We start from the raw sequence: 13,671 nt of genomic DNA, 5'->3' as shown, positions 1-13,671 counted from the left end.
GTCGTACCAAGCTCGGTCGTCTGCTTCGGAAAGCACGTTTACAATATGGACCCGCCACTTTCGGTTGTGTTGTATCACGGCCTGCAGCGAATATCGGGCGCCGAAGATTCTTTTCAGGGGTGGCACGCTGCGTAAAGGCAAGAAATTATGCAGTGCCGAATGCGTGTACCCCGTTCAAGAATTATGCCGCGAAGTTTTAGCACGGTGTCAATCGCAAGTGAAGCGAGTCGAGTACGGAGTGGAACTTCAGGTAAGGTTTGCACGCTAGCTGCCAGATTCAGGCGCACAAACGCGAGGAAATGCTTGCCATAAATGAATCCACAGCAGCGATAAGCAGACATCATGTGTGCGGAACTGCTCGAGCACACGACGGTACGCGCCGCGACTGCTCGAGCGCACGATCGTACGCGCCGCGACGGCAGCGGTCTTTCGACATGCCGCGAAACGGCGGGCCGCCTGCAATCTTTGTTGACTGCATGCCGCTAAACCAGTAGTCATGCCTGCGTTGTAGTAGCGGCCATCTGTCCCTTTTAGTAACTGGTAATAATTAACTGATGCAATGCATATGAGCTCGCACGTACGTGCGAATCACGCCGCAGCGCGAGCTCGTGCGCTGCTCGCTTGATGTAGGTTTTAATGACAGCGTTCGAACATCGATGTGTTGCAATCAATACTGCCTTGCTTCGCTGCCTCAGCGTGCTGGCTTGATATCAAGGATGAGCGCATTTAACTCTCTTAATCTGTGCTCCTCGTAGTGGAGTAGTGAATTGTCATCGAATGGGCCCGACCATTTGTGCTCATTTGCACACACCTGGTCACTTCACGTACCACGTCGCGTCGGTCGAATTGTTAATTGTCGCTGGGGCCGCGTCTCGAATCGTGAATTACCAGCCGTGCCTGCTGCTATGTCGGTCTGCTGTCGGGACTGTAGGTGCAAAAGACCAAAATTTATAGCGCAGATAATCAAGCAAGCTTCAAGACAGGCGAAGCAGTCAGCATGGCGCGAAGTTTCGCTTACTCAGCGCGACGAACTGCAGCTATGCAGCGCGCCAGACGCTCCACTTCGTGAGGTCTTGAAGGAAAACGGTAGAATCTGATGTTGGGATTCAGGCCTTCTCGTTCATGGCAGCCCACGACGCAGAAGTAATGACGGTGACGCCTTTTCGAGGCTGGGCTAGGTCTCTCCGGAACGGCGTCACGGATTCCTTCTGCTCCTAGCATTACGTCCCACGGCACACGGAGAGTCTGTTTTCGTTAAACTATAGGCTGCGGCGAGCTCGCAGCGTGGTCGGCGTGGTCTGTGAGAAGTGACGAGCCTTTTCGCACTCGCAACAGGGCAGAAAAAAGTGCGAATCGACGCAAAACTCGGCCTAGAAACGTGCTTCGCCATAGCCAGGGCTCAATACGACCCAAGCTGGTACGACCCAGATGTCGTTTCCCGCGCCGCCACCAGGCGCCGCTACTATACCTCAAACTCCAGCGCAAGACGCCCATCTGGTGGCACAGTGCTCAACCAAACACAGTAGCAGTAACGAAGTGTATTCTTCTTTGCTGCTGGTGTAAATATTTCGCAGGATCGCAGTCGACAACACGTTGTTTTTTGTAAATGTTTAAAATGTTGTACACATGGCTAGAGCAACATTAGATCTTTGTTTGGCTAGTTAAGCTCTGCGCCATCAGGTGGCTAGACCGTATAGACCGATCTAGTGCTCCTGTTTAAGCTCCCGCAGGGAACATATATGGGGACACTAGGCCGATCAGGCCGCTGACGTACGTCTACGCTAAAGTTCCTTCATCAGTTTGAGTTTATCCCTCCATCATTCCGTCGAAATGCCCAGATCGCCTGTGGCTACCGGAATACCAGACACGTTCGGCGCTGCGAGAGAATGCTCGCAACGCACGCTGCTTCGATAGCTCGCGCTTGGGGTCCACTGCCAAGCAGCTGGCGGAGAGGTTGGAGAGGCTTCGCGCGCTCGCACCTAGAGAACCGGAAGTAGACGACATGACGTGCCATCATGACACAGAGCCAGTGAAGGCGGAGCTGAGCCCCGATCACTCGGCGAACGAGTTACCCTCCTCCATGCATGGCTATGGAGGAGGGTAACTCCTAATCTCCCGTAACTCTGAGACGCTTTACACAAATTGTGGTGCGAATGATTAACTTTAGCTGTACCCTACGCGTCTATAAAATTCGACCGAACCGTTTCAGGGGCCCTTTCATGTTAACAAAAGTTCCTTGATTGTGTTTCCATTGATTGTACCAGTTAATATCTCTCTCCAATACCGTCAGGAAATATTTCCGCAAGTTGACTTTATGAAATATTTAGGTGCAATATACGACGCCAAACCGAGCTGGTGAAATCACATCAATCTGCATTAGTAGGATCTTGATGAGGGCTAGTTGGTTCAGATTTAACATTACTCATATTAAATCTTGAGCAACACGCGCTATTGGCATGATAAGCAAACTTGGCCTACATCACTCTGATAAAAACTAAAAAAAAAGCTATAAGCGTAACACTTATAGCAAGAAAAGCTTGGGAAACTCTAATAAGGATTTAGCCCATGTACTTTCAACCGGTACTGGAATTTCGGTGCATGCTATTTCCTGGTGGGCCAGCACACAAGATTAACTCCCTGGTTCTTCTAGAGCTGGAGACTCCGGAATTGTCTTGGTTCACCAAAATTTGTAGTTAACAATGTTTTATATGAAGAAGCATGAAAGCCTACTCTTCCCTGCCATTTCCCAATTCCAACAGCAAAAGCATGTTTGGACATTTATGAATGTTCTTTAAGACCACAATTTGTATTTATTAGCGAAACTGGGGCATTTTTCGATGAGCATTGGTCGCGCTTACATATACTTCAGGTCATGTTTTTACAAGCTGAGCTAAACCCACTAAACGTTAACATACCCGAGGTCATTTGTCCAGACAAGCCCTTGCCTTATATAAAGATTGAATTTGATGATATATTTCCATCAAATGCCAGACTCCTACCGAATAAATATTTAAATGGCATGGTACGAGATCATTTAACGCAAATGGGAATAGATCATGTGATCGTGACTGATGCGTCGAGTGAGGAGAAAGCTGGTGTGGCAATTTTCCCGCGTCACTAACCTGGTCATTACGCCCTCCGGGCATTACGCCTTCCAGATTTCCCACCCATATTTCTGCCTGAACTATCAGCCGTTATCTTAGCTCTTCGAAAACTTCCTTCAAAATATTTAACAGTGGTTATAGTGACTGATTCGCTGTCAATATGCACATCACTCACTTCATCTTCAGACACTATACTGCAGCCAATACACTTAGATCATTAACCCCTTGAAACTTAAGCCTGTTGCGGTTGGTATGTGTTCTAAGCCATCGTGGTATATCCCTAAATTAAATGGCAGATACGCTTGTGCGGATATCTCTTAATGGACCAGTTATGTCCGTTATACCTACTTCGGCTTATGTCACTGCGGCTAGGTTTAGAAAATTTCATCTTTTCCAAGGTTCTACAAAACTGAAAATCCAGACGTCGGAATTTTAATCATTTATCCTTTTCATGGGACAATAAGTGGCGTCCCACACGTAAATTAGAAATCTCCATAACAGAATTACGATGCGGCATCCCACCATTAAATTTTTACCTATACAGGTCCGGTAGGGCACTGTCCCCTGCCAGGAACCCGAAAACATAGATCGCATTCTACTAGCATGCCGTCGATTTAGAGATCACAAGAAGAAAAAGAAGAAGTAGAAGGAGAAGAAGAAGAAGAAGAAGAAGAAGAGGAAGAGGAAGAAGAAGAAGAAGAAGAAGAAGAAGAAGAAGAAGAAGAAGAAGAAGAAGAAGAAGAAGAAGAAGAAGAAGAAGAAGAAGAAGAAGAAGAAGAAGAAGAAGAAGAAGAAGCATAGCTCTGGGCCATCCATCGGGCCCGCGATGCGGCGGAGGGGCATGGCCTCTCTGTCCCGACGTGGGAGCGGCCCGCTGCGCGCTAATCGCGCGCACCGACAGACCTCAAAAAAGTTATTCATCCATCCATCCATTCCGGAAATTGGGTATTCCTTTAACTATCCCAAATATCCTCTCCTTCGGGTCTTCTTCATTGGACTTTAGCCACAGGAACATCTTCGTGGCCATTTGCGACTATCTCTGTGACACAAGGAGACTAAATTCTCGAAATCAATCACTGAGTAGCTCATTAAATCGCTGATTGTGTGGTCGAAATGATTCTACTACCGCCAAAAGAAAACCCAAAAATTTGCTGCTTATATGTAATTACAAATATTTTTATTTCTGTGCTGCCAGGTAAATTTATTTGCCTACAGTTATCATAAACGTTATACTTCACCCTGATTTACTTTTTTGTTTAGTTTCTTCCTCTCTCCCCTTCCCTTTAACCTTTAGCCGCCGGCTTCTTAGCCAATCTTCCGTAGTGGGTAAGCGCCAAGTAAATGCTCTATCCACCTGTTCCGGACAATAAACCTCACTTTAATTGGCGGAGTAGCGGGGATCAACTGCCAAGCATCCATCCTGGAACTCCGCACTGTACGCTCTGGCCAGGTCAGCCTGAAGACGCCCTCCGCCGCCACGCCTGCGCCGTCCACGCCCCCTCCTCCCGTCATCTGCTATTCCAGACTGGCTGACCCCAAGAGGGATCCGGTGCTCTTCAGTGGCACCGACGACAGTGATATAGAGGCCATGGATATCGTCTTACGATCGGGTAAGCGTCCACAACAGATTGGATGACGTGACTAAACTCAACGATTCCAGATCCCGTCTTTCTAATGTGAATTAACCTTTGGTTTAAAAACTACGAGGCAGATTTTCCAACCTAATCCGAATTCGAGGCCGCCCTCACAGAAGTATGTCGCTAAGTATGGACAGCTGGGCTAGTTGGTTATGATTAGCATTGTGAAACATAGTTCCAGCGCACATTTGAACAAGGACGAGGCCAGAAAGACCGGCGTTCGTGTTGTCTTTCTCGCCTCGTCCTTGTTCAAATGTGCGCTGGAACTATGTTTCACAATGCCCTCACAGAAGTGCTTGGGCGTCCCACCATGCGACAGCTGCGCGCCGAACAGCGTTTGCGCGAGCGGGCGCAGCTGCTTCTCTCACGTGTGCCAACAGTCACAAGGCCTCGAGCGCACGCTGCCTTCACACTGCGTCAACCAATGCAGGTGCAGACTGACGCTCCTTGCGCCAGTCCCGTAGCCGAAAACCCTTGGCGTACTCCGAATGACAAACAAATTTGCTTTGCCTGTGGCCGCCCCGGGCATATCGCCCGCTACTGTCGCCGCCACATGCCGTAAGCCGTCTCACATGACTGTCAACTGACGACTCGCTATCGGCAAACCGCTCCGCTACACTCCAGGATTGCTTCCGAGCCTTCCTGATCGTCATGCCTCCTTCGACCGACGCTCTCCGTCACCACGTCGGCGGTCTGTCTCCCCAATGAGTCGTCGTCCCATGCCTACAGAAGAGCAAAACTAAACGCCGCAGTTCATGAGGCAAGATCTGCTCCGCCTCCACAGCGTCCATGTCTTCACGCTTTTCCTCTCCCTCTCTCGCCATATTCTCTTGCTCCGGTTTCCGCTTCAGGGTTACGCTGCGCCTTCCTCCTCCGCTTTCCTGCTTGCGTTCTCTTCGCTTTCGGTGTCTATCACCACCCGCTGCGATCCGCGTACGCTCTTTCACCCTTCGCTGTGCTCGTTCGCTCGGTTACGAGGGACGCCGAGGGAGGTCGAGGCACGTCGACGCTCAGCGCAAGAACGGGCGTCGAAGACATGTGCTCTAGAAAGAAGTTGCAAATAGGAAGAATGGAAGAGGAAAAGAAAAGATGACAAGCCAAAAAAAACTGATGCAAAGCAACTAATCTTTGTTGCTTTAGTCTTCTAAAGAACAATATATGCAGCAATATTTTATCAAGAAACTTTCAATACAACAACAACAAAAAACAAAAACGAAAATACAGCACTAATAATAACCAAGTGATATTTATTTTTTAAAAAAAACTACCACTAAGCATACAACAAGCACGATGACAGTAAAAAAAAAAGCACTCGTATGAGCAAGACTTTTTTGGTTTTGAAGAGGACCACGTAGTGGATCTACATCTCCTGAAAGCGCTGGTGTCTTAAAATATTTTCAACATATTTCTCACCCTTACTTTCTTCCTTTTTCCGCCCTCCTCTTTCTCTTATGGTGCCTCTCTGTCCACCATCTTTGTCCCTACGCATAGTAGCACGTCGGCAATTGTACCGGCACATTTTTAGGGTGATAACACATTTAGGAAGAAGTGACTTAAACAGTACAAGGGCGCTTTATCCTCTACTTGTCCTTTAATTGCAGTGAGTACAAACCGCAGTCCGTTCATTTATTAACTACAATTGTTAGTTGAGTACTGGTTTTAAGATCCACGTCCCTGGGATGCTTGTCCTTTGTACCATGGCGGTGACATCTGTCGCATACTTGTCACGATGAATAATGTTAATTGTATTTGCTTCTGTACCTAAGAGATCTACGCTGTGCGAATGATTCCCATTATGGCCTCTTCGGTGTGGAAGCGTATAGGTAGGATCTAGAGAATCGGAAACTAGACAGGCGAACGGGTCTGTGATGGCTGTAGGAGGGAAAGTGCCATAAAAATGTGGGGTGCAAGCAAAAAGAAAAAGATATTGAGAAGTGCACAATTCGATTTGAATAATATGAGAGGGAAAAGAATGAAGGAAGAAAATGGGAAGAAAGGCAGCAGGATGCTTGCAAGGCAGACTGTGATGAAGAATCGTCCTACCGCACTTCCCCCATTCGCATACCCGGCCTTGAAGCCCCCGCATCTCTACTGCCCCCCCCCCCACCAAAACAAGAAAGCAAGAAAAGAAAAGAAAGAGAACGTGGACATTACAGAAGGCGCACAGTGCTCAACTTCATGACTCGTAGCCGTCGCGTGACAAATCAAGTCGGCGACAGCAGACGACAGCCACCCCGCCGACATACTTCATACATACTTCAACGGGAGGAAAACGGGCCAGCAGACAACCGTCTGAAATAGGACAGACGACGTGCTGTAGGGACCCGGGTACTTCCTTATTTCACTTCGGCGAGCTATAACGGACGGCCAAATTTAGCGCTGAAAGAAACAGAAAAGGAGGAAGGGAGAAAGAGCGGCAACGATGTGCGAAGGCGGCTGTAATACAAATACGACAGACAGGAAGGTTGACTTAGCACGCAGGCGAGGGCGACAATGAGGCGCTCACAGGAAAGGAGAAGAAGAACGAAAGAAAAGTGGCATCGAGAGTAAGACTAGTGGTACACTCGAAGGCGTCTCGGACGCTAAAAGGTGCTGCCGGAATGTAGAGTACGCTGGCGTCCTTAGCCCTTTCTGCCTTACATGGACCTTGCCCTCGGTTTCGACGCGTTTCATTGGACTTTGTTTACTTACTTCTGTTCCTCGCCCACACGGCTAACCCCGGTTATTCTGCAGTGTGGCGGTGCGTGCACGTTTTCGTCCGTTATATATATATATATATATATATATATATATATATATATATATATATATATATATATATATATATATATATATATATATATATATATATTCCTTTGTCGTTCCCATCCCAGCAGGTCTCACACAACGGTGCGGGAGTCTCGGGAAGTCGGGTCGGGCTGCAAGAAAGAAAAAAGAGGGTGCATCGGTTGTCAGAGATGAGCCATCATATATAGAGGTGGTGGCGTGCAGTTTAATTGAAAGCGCTGCGTTTTTAATTATGTCTACGCCGTTGCCATGGGCAACCCCCGTCAACACGCCAAAGGATGGCTTGGTCGGGCTCTAGGGGTGCCGCGCGTCATCGGATTGGCATTGCCCCCTTCACCCCTCCTCCCCCCTTCCTTTTCTGGCCTTTGCCCGACCAGGCTGACGATGGTGGCTGGGCCTTATTCCTTACTTTCCCTCTTGCTCGCGCCCTTTCCCCAGGGCGCCGGCTGCCCAGGAATGCGGTGTGGGGACGGTGTGGAGCCCCTCGGGTCGGCCGGGCTGACGTACTTTGCGCACTTGGTATATACGAAATATGAAAACTTGTTCTGACCTCCGCCGCCTCTCCGAGGCCCCGTTTCCTCGAACGCCATTTGGGTCAGCGGTAGGCAGACTTCGAGGCAGACGACAATGTAAAAAAAGGCGATAGAAAGCGTTCGTGGAGACGCAGTGGGAATAAAAGAAAGGAGTAAAGAAATGTAAACGACAAAAAGAAAGGAAATGAAGGAAAAAAAGAGATAGAATACAGAAAACCAGTCGAACACGCCTTTAAGGAGAAATTTAGGCGCTGAAGGTTGCGCAAGAAGGAGCGAGTCGCTTTCGTAAATTCCCACCGAAGGACGGCGTTCTGTGGATTTTAATTTCGGCAGCAAGGGGATAGAGCTTCTGGGCTTCTGAGTTAGATGGCGTAAATTCTGAAGAAACGGAACTGCGGTTTAAATAATTCTACGTGCGCACTGCAGTGGCCGTTGAGTGGCAGACACGCACCGTGATTTAACATTCACCCGCGCCAGGAATGTTCCCACGACTGGACACATCCGTGACAACATAAGGCGTGCTACATCTCACGGTTTCTGGCTGCCCGATTCTTCACGTACATCGAGACACAAACTATGCTCTTCTCCCGTGCCGTTGGCTTTACTGCTCGACTAGGCTGCGTGCAGAAAAGCCACCTTTGGCGAAGGGGAGCGTCGTTTCTGGGATCGAAATGCTCAGCCGCTGGAATCGGACCAAATGACGTATGGTGAAAACGCACATCAGTAGAGAATATAGTAAAACGAGACAGAAAAAAAGAGAGAGAACGTGTTAAGTGGAAAGCCACATTGGTGCATGTGTGCTTATAATATAAACAACAAAATTTCCGGTAGAACTCTTCTACGATGGTTGCCTATAAGTTATGCGACAGCATTCGCGTGGCCCACGTACTTCGTTCGACTTGCATTACACTCGGCTGAGCGGAGGGTGATGGCGCACCGTCTGGCTTCGTCTCTTCTGAAGCCAGACGCACTGCATGTCTCCAGCCCCGCGCGCGTCGATGTAGTTATACCACGATGCCAGTGTTGCTTTCTTTACTCTACCGTCGTACGTATATCGCGCCCCTTTTCAACTGTTAGCGCGGAGCCGGGGGTGTGTAGTCGCTTACCACGCTTATCGTCCGGGCTCGAATCCTCTTTGGGGCTAGATTTTCTTCATTTTTTTTTACGTGGTCATCGTATCGAGGTTGATCGTAGAAAGATGTGTGGGGTGTAGGGTTGGCTCAAAAAATGCTGTCGCATTCAGAGGAACGGTTTGAAGTCGCTTAGTTCTCGGTTGCCTTTGATTATTTCAGTGGTAAGCAGTGGCGGTGCAAATAATATGCGTAGTCAGCGACACAATATAAGAGAAAACGTGAAACGAAAAAAAGAAAGCATCTATTCTGCCACAGAGAAAAACGCGATGCTTCCGAAAACGTGCGTAAGCTAAACAAAATGGGTAGGCCTCGTTTGTATATCGCACGTCATACTGCACCAACTCAAGAAGGAAACAAAGCAGTAAACTTCCTATAGTATAGGTACAATTTGTTATTTTCACGTACTTTCTGGAGATAAGCCAGTGTCGCTGACGCAATCAAGAGGGGCCAAACAGTCCGCGAGAAAGTCTCTATCGATGACGCTCTGATCCTAGAAAAACCTTTTGTGTATCCTGAACAAGAATGCAAGTTCGGGCTAATTTACTGAAAACAGACACAGTGAAAAAAAAAAACAAGACAAACGAAATCAGTGCAAACAACAGGACAACGAGAAGACGACCGCCCAGGTGCTGCCTATATCAACCTTTGTATTTTTTTGTTCATATCGAGCAACAGAAATATCCACACACACAAAAAAAAAACACTTGGGATGCAAGAAAAATAGCCACGGGGTCAGCGTCACGCACGCACGCACGTACGCACACACACGCATGCACGCACACGCACGCGCACACACATGTACACGCGCACACCAAAGAAAACTAAGGCAGCGAGTGATCAGGTGTAGAATAAGGCAAGAGCTTTGAGCTCTTTTGAGCTTTTGAAACGTGACGACGCTACCGAGTTGCTATAGTTCAAGCTGTAGTTACAAAGCAAATATTGTGGTGCAACTGCGTAATCAGTTGTGTGATTCGTTGATCGCGAGAAACTCGATCTACGACATTTAAATACCAGAAATATGCTTCCTCCCACTAGTTATAGTTTTCCAATTACGCTGCAACTATGCAATTTCTATTAGTCTTTGTTGTGTTATTTTTTTCTGCAGACTACCTGGACGTGTAGAATACATACAGTAAACGAAAATAGATATAGCTTTTTCTGAGACACAGAAATAAGATAAGCGAAATAAAAGAAAAATTAAGTAGTCCTTCAAAAACCGCACACAGGAAATTAGACTCAACGCAATTCGGCTCACAGGTTTCGTGGCCAGAATTCGTACGTCATTTAATTGCAAATGAGCCCGGTGCACCCGCTGGAAGGAGTCCTCCACTTGCTTGACCACTGCTAGAAGTCGAAGACGGAGCCGAAGCCAAAGAACTCTGCAATCACCGCGGGCGTTAGGGAAGAAAGCGATTGTAGAAGAAGAAAGAAGAAAAGAAAAGCTGAAAAAAGCAATCGGGTTCGAAGCTATAATACGTGAAGCGCGAATGCAGCCTCGGCATCAGAAGTGTTCCCGATCAAAGGACGTAATACGAGGTGGTTGGAAGTGGGGAACTGCAAAGCGAAAAACAAAAACAAATAACGAAACCTGTGCGAATGGTGGTGAAATTACTGATTGCGCCACACGTGGCCTGCGTGCGGAAAGATTAATGTGAATGGCGCGTACTTCGAAGAGTGCATGAAAGAACAAAGATGCACGAGAAAATAAAGCAAGGAGGTACATTCGACCGCAAAATTTTACGGAACACGAAATGTGAGAAAAAAGCTGAATATCGGCACAGCTTCACAATGCAGCTTAGGTATTCGCATTTACAGCCTCTGCCAGTATATGTGAACAACATCGTGATGTTCGATTTTACTGACTACTGTTACAGCCTGCTCATAAATTGAACGTTTGCAGAGATCCCGTGGTCCGTAAACTTTTGTGGTTGACTGTACTTTGAGCGCCACAGAGTAAACGCGATAGTGTTGAATAGAACCAGCTTTTCCCGCGATTCTTGCGGCGTTGATCGCTTACCTTTAATTAAAACCGCGATGCGAATGGCTGTGTGAAAGACATCAGCATTCTTTGCGCGTTCATAGAACCACCGTTTCCAGGCGAGAGCCTTGTAAGTCTTTTAGATAAAATGTCGTTCCTCAATACGAAAATTCTGGCAGCCATCGAACTGTTATGGTAAGGCAACATTGAATGTTGCCTTAAAGACTATCGTTCGCAAAGAAGGGCCTTGTCATCATTTTTTTTTACTTAGGATGGTGTCCGTAAATCCGCATATTCCCGAGACTATCGAGCTGTGACAACCATTAAGATTATATAACCATCGTTCGCAGACAAGGCTCTGATAGCTTTCTTCAAGTAATGTTCGTAAATCCGGAAATTCTGGTAGTCGTCAAGCTGTTATGGTACGACTACTTCTCGAAGTGATTCGAATCGTTTATTGCAACGCCAAGCGGATGCTCAGTTGACTGAAATTGTGTTGCGAAATGGATCAGGATAACGGACAACCGAAAGAGGCCACGTCACCTGCATACCGAAATTCAGGTGAAGTAAACAATCCCAATAAACAGAGAAACATTCTGAAAACTTGAGGGCGGGTGAAAATTCTGGTGTTGCCAAAATCACAATATGATTAAGTGGCACGCCGTAGTTGAGGGCTCAGGATAAATTGTGGTCACCTGGGGGTTTTTTAACGTGCCCCAATGCACGGAACAGGGGCGTCTTTTCATTTCGCCCCTATCAAAATGCGGCCACCGCGGCCGGGATTAGATACTGCGATGTCGAGCTTAGCGGCGCAATACCATAGGAGCTAGCCACCACGGGGGGTAGGGCTAGCTTAAAGACGTTGTTTATAACTTCTGTGATTGGCAGAAACACCTTCACGTTATAGACTTCACTTTCTTAAAACGATCGTAGCTCGTTCTTGCAAAAAATGTTTGCCCGAACCTGTATATTTAGCTTCTGGGTGCATTTTTTTTTTCCTTCGGTCACTTCCCTTCCACTTTTCCTTAATTAGTTCGACACTCCGAAATGTTTCTTCTCGATAACTTTGTGTCAGTAAAAGGCACTGGTATTTCCCGATTGTTTTTTACAGCAAAGCCATTTATGGCTAGGTTCTCGCGGATCTCGTCTCCGTGGACATCGACCTACAATTTTTCATACGTGGGCCATCCCGAAGGTAGTGCGATGCCGGGCCGACCCACGGCGGAGTTGAAGCAAGCGTTAAGCACTCCCCATGCATGGGACAATCCCGAATATAGCGCAATACCGGGCCGACCCGCGGCGAAGGTTAAGCACGCGTTATAGCACTCCCCATACTTGGGCTGATCCCGAAGACAGTGCAGTATCGGGCTTACCCACGGCGGAGGAACAGTTAGGGGCCCGCATTCACAGCTTCGCTAGTCATCCTCCTTCACAGAGTGGAAGGGCACTGAACTTTTCTTGTATACTTTATGTATGGTCTTGTATATATATCTTTTTATTTTGTATATTTTTAAACAAATTCTAGTTCCTTTTGTGTATACTGTTTAGTGACTGTTTAAAAGGAGTGCTTAGAAATAAAAAGCCATTCGACCCATTTTGAGCACACCGGTGGCCGTGTACATAAAGACATCAGGCCGCGTAGCCTTTCGTGCTGTGTGAAAAATGACAACGTGCACTCTCGAGCAGGCCACTCGGCTGTTGACAGGCACTGAGATAACGTACCCAAGTATCCGATTAAGCCGTGTGGATTTATTCGTATGTGTGACGTCTGTTCGTAAGCATTCGCAATTTTTTGTCCGTGCGAAGTGTGTTGAGCGTTACATTTGGAACGATTTGCAGTAAGAGTGAACAAGTACCCCAACAACGCGCATCCTTCAAATGACATTGTACTGTACAGTGTGCTAGAGACGATCGACCTAAATTCGAAGAAAACAGATGAGCCGGAAAACACGACCGATCGGCTTGAAGGTTAAGCAGGTGAAAGGGTTGGCGACATTTACTGAGCCCCATCAAGTATTCAACGAGTGCATTTACTTCTCGTAAGTAGTCACGGCCAGCGTCGAGTAGGAAAGCAAATTTTTGTGGTTAACAAGAACGAACTAGACTGCTTTTCGCACGTATTTCCAATCCATCAACAACGTGCATGGTGCCCATACCTTTGAAAATAAATGTGTACTGTCAATATGTTCTGCCAGTACGGGGTCGAAACCTGGAGGCTATGACAAATAATTTTCGAAGCACGCTGAGGAAAGCGCACAGATAACTGGGAAGGAAAATCACAGCCATATATAATGAAGAGGTAGAATGACTGGCCGCAATTATTGAAGACCGAAATCAGTCGTTCACATATTTTCGTTTCGTGAGATTTCTCGGCGTCAAGATTTCTCCTATCCATTCAAGAAACGATGCGAGGTGAATACGACTCTGACGGAGAAGGGCGTCTTCGCATCGCACAAGTCCCGAAGGTCGCTTGCTCTTCGACCAGTTTCGCTAATATGT

General features: G+C 47.3%; 1 protein-coding gene across 2 annotated transcripts in view; it reads left to right on the top strand.

The window, feature by feature from the left end:
- The window catches only part of LOC135914886 (aromatic-L-amino-acid decarboxylase-like), a 168,429-nt gene that overhangs the window by 74,206 nt on the left and 80,552 nt on the right, over nt 1-13,671 (top strand). Inside the window, exon 1 of one of the 2 annotated variants that reach the window (XM_065447811.1) lies at nt 4,678-4,714. The exons of the other annotated variant lie outside the window; for it this stretch is intronic. Within the exon in view, the coding sequence (XP_065303883.1) occupies nt 4,693-4,714 (22 nt within the window). The 5' untranslated portion in view covers nt 4,678-4,692. Of the gene's footprint in view, nt 1-4,677; nt 4,715-13,671 lie in introns of those variants that run through there. 2 annotated transcript variants of the gene reach the window in all.

Source organism: Dermacentor albipictus, chromosome 2 (assembly GCF_038994185.2).
Source record: "Dermacentor albipictus isolate Rhodes 1998 colony chromosome 2, USDA_Dalb.pri_finalv2, whole genome shotgun sequence".
NCBI classification, from domain to species: Eukaryota; Metazoa; Arthropoda; class Arachnida; order Ixodida; family Ixodidae; genus Dermacentor; species Dermacentor albipictus.
This window is presented reverse-complemented; position numbering and strand designations above follow the sequence as displayed.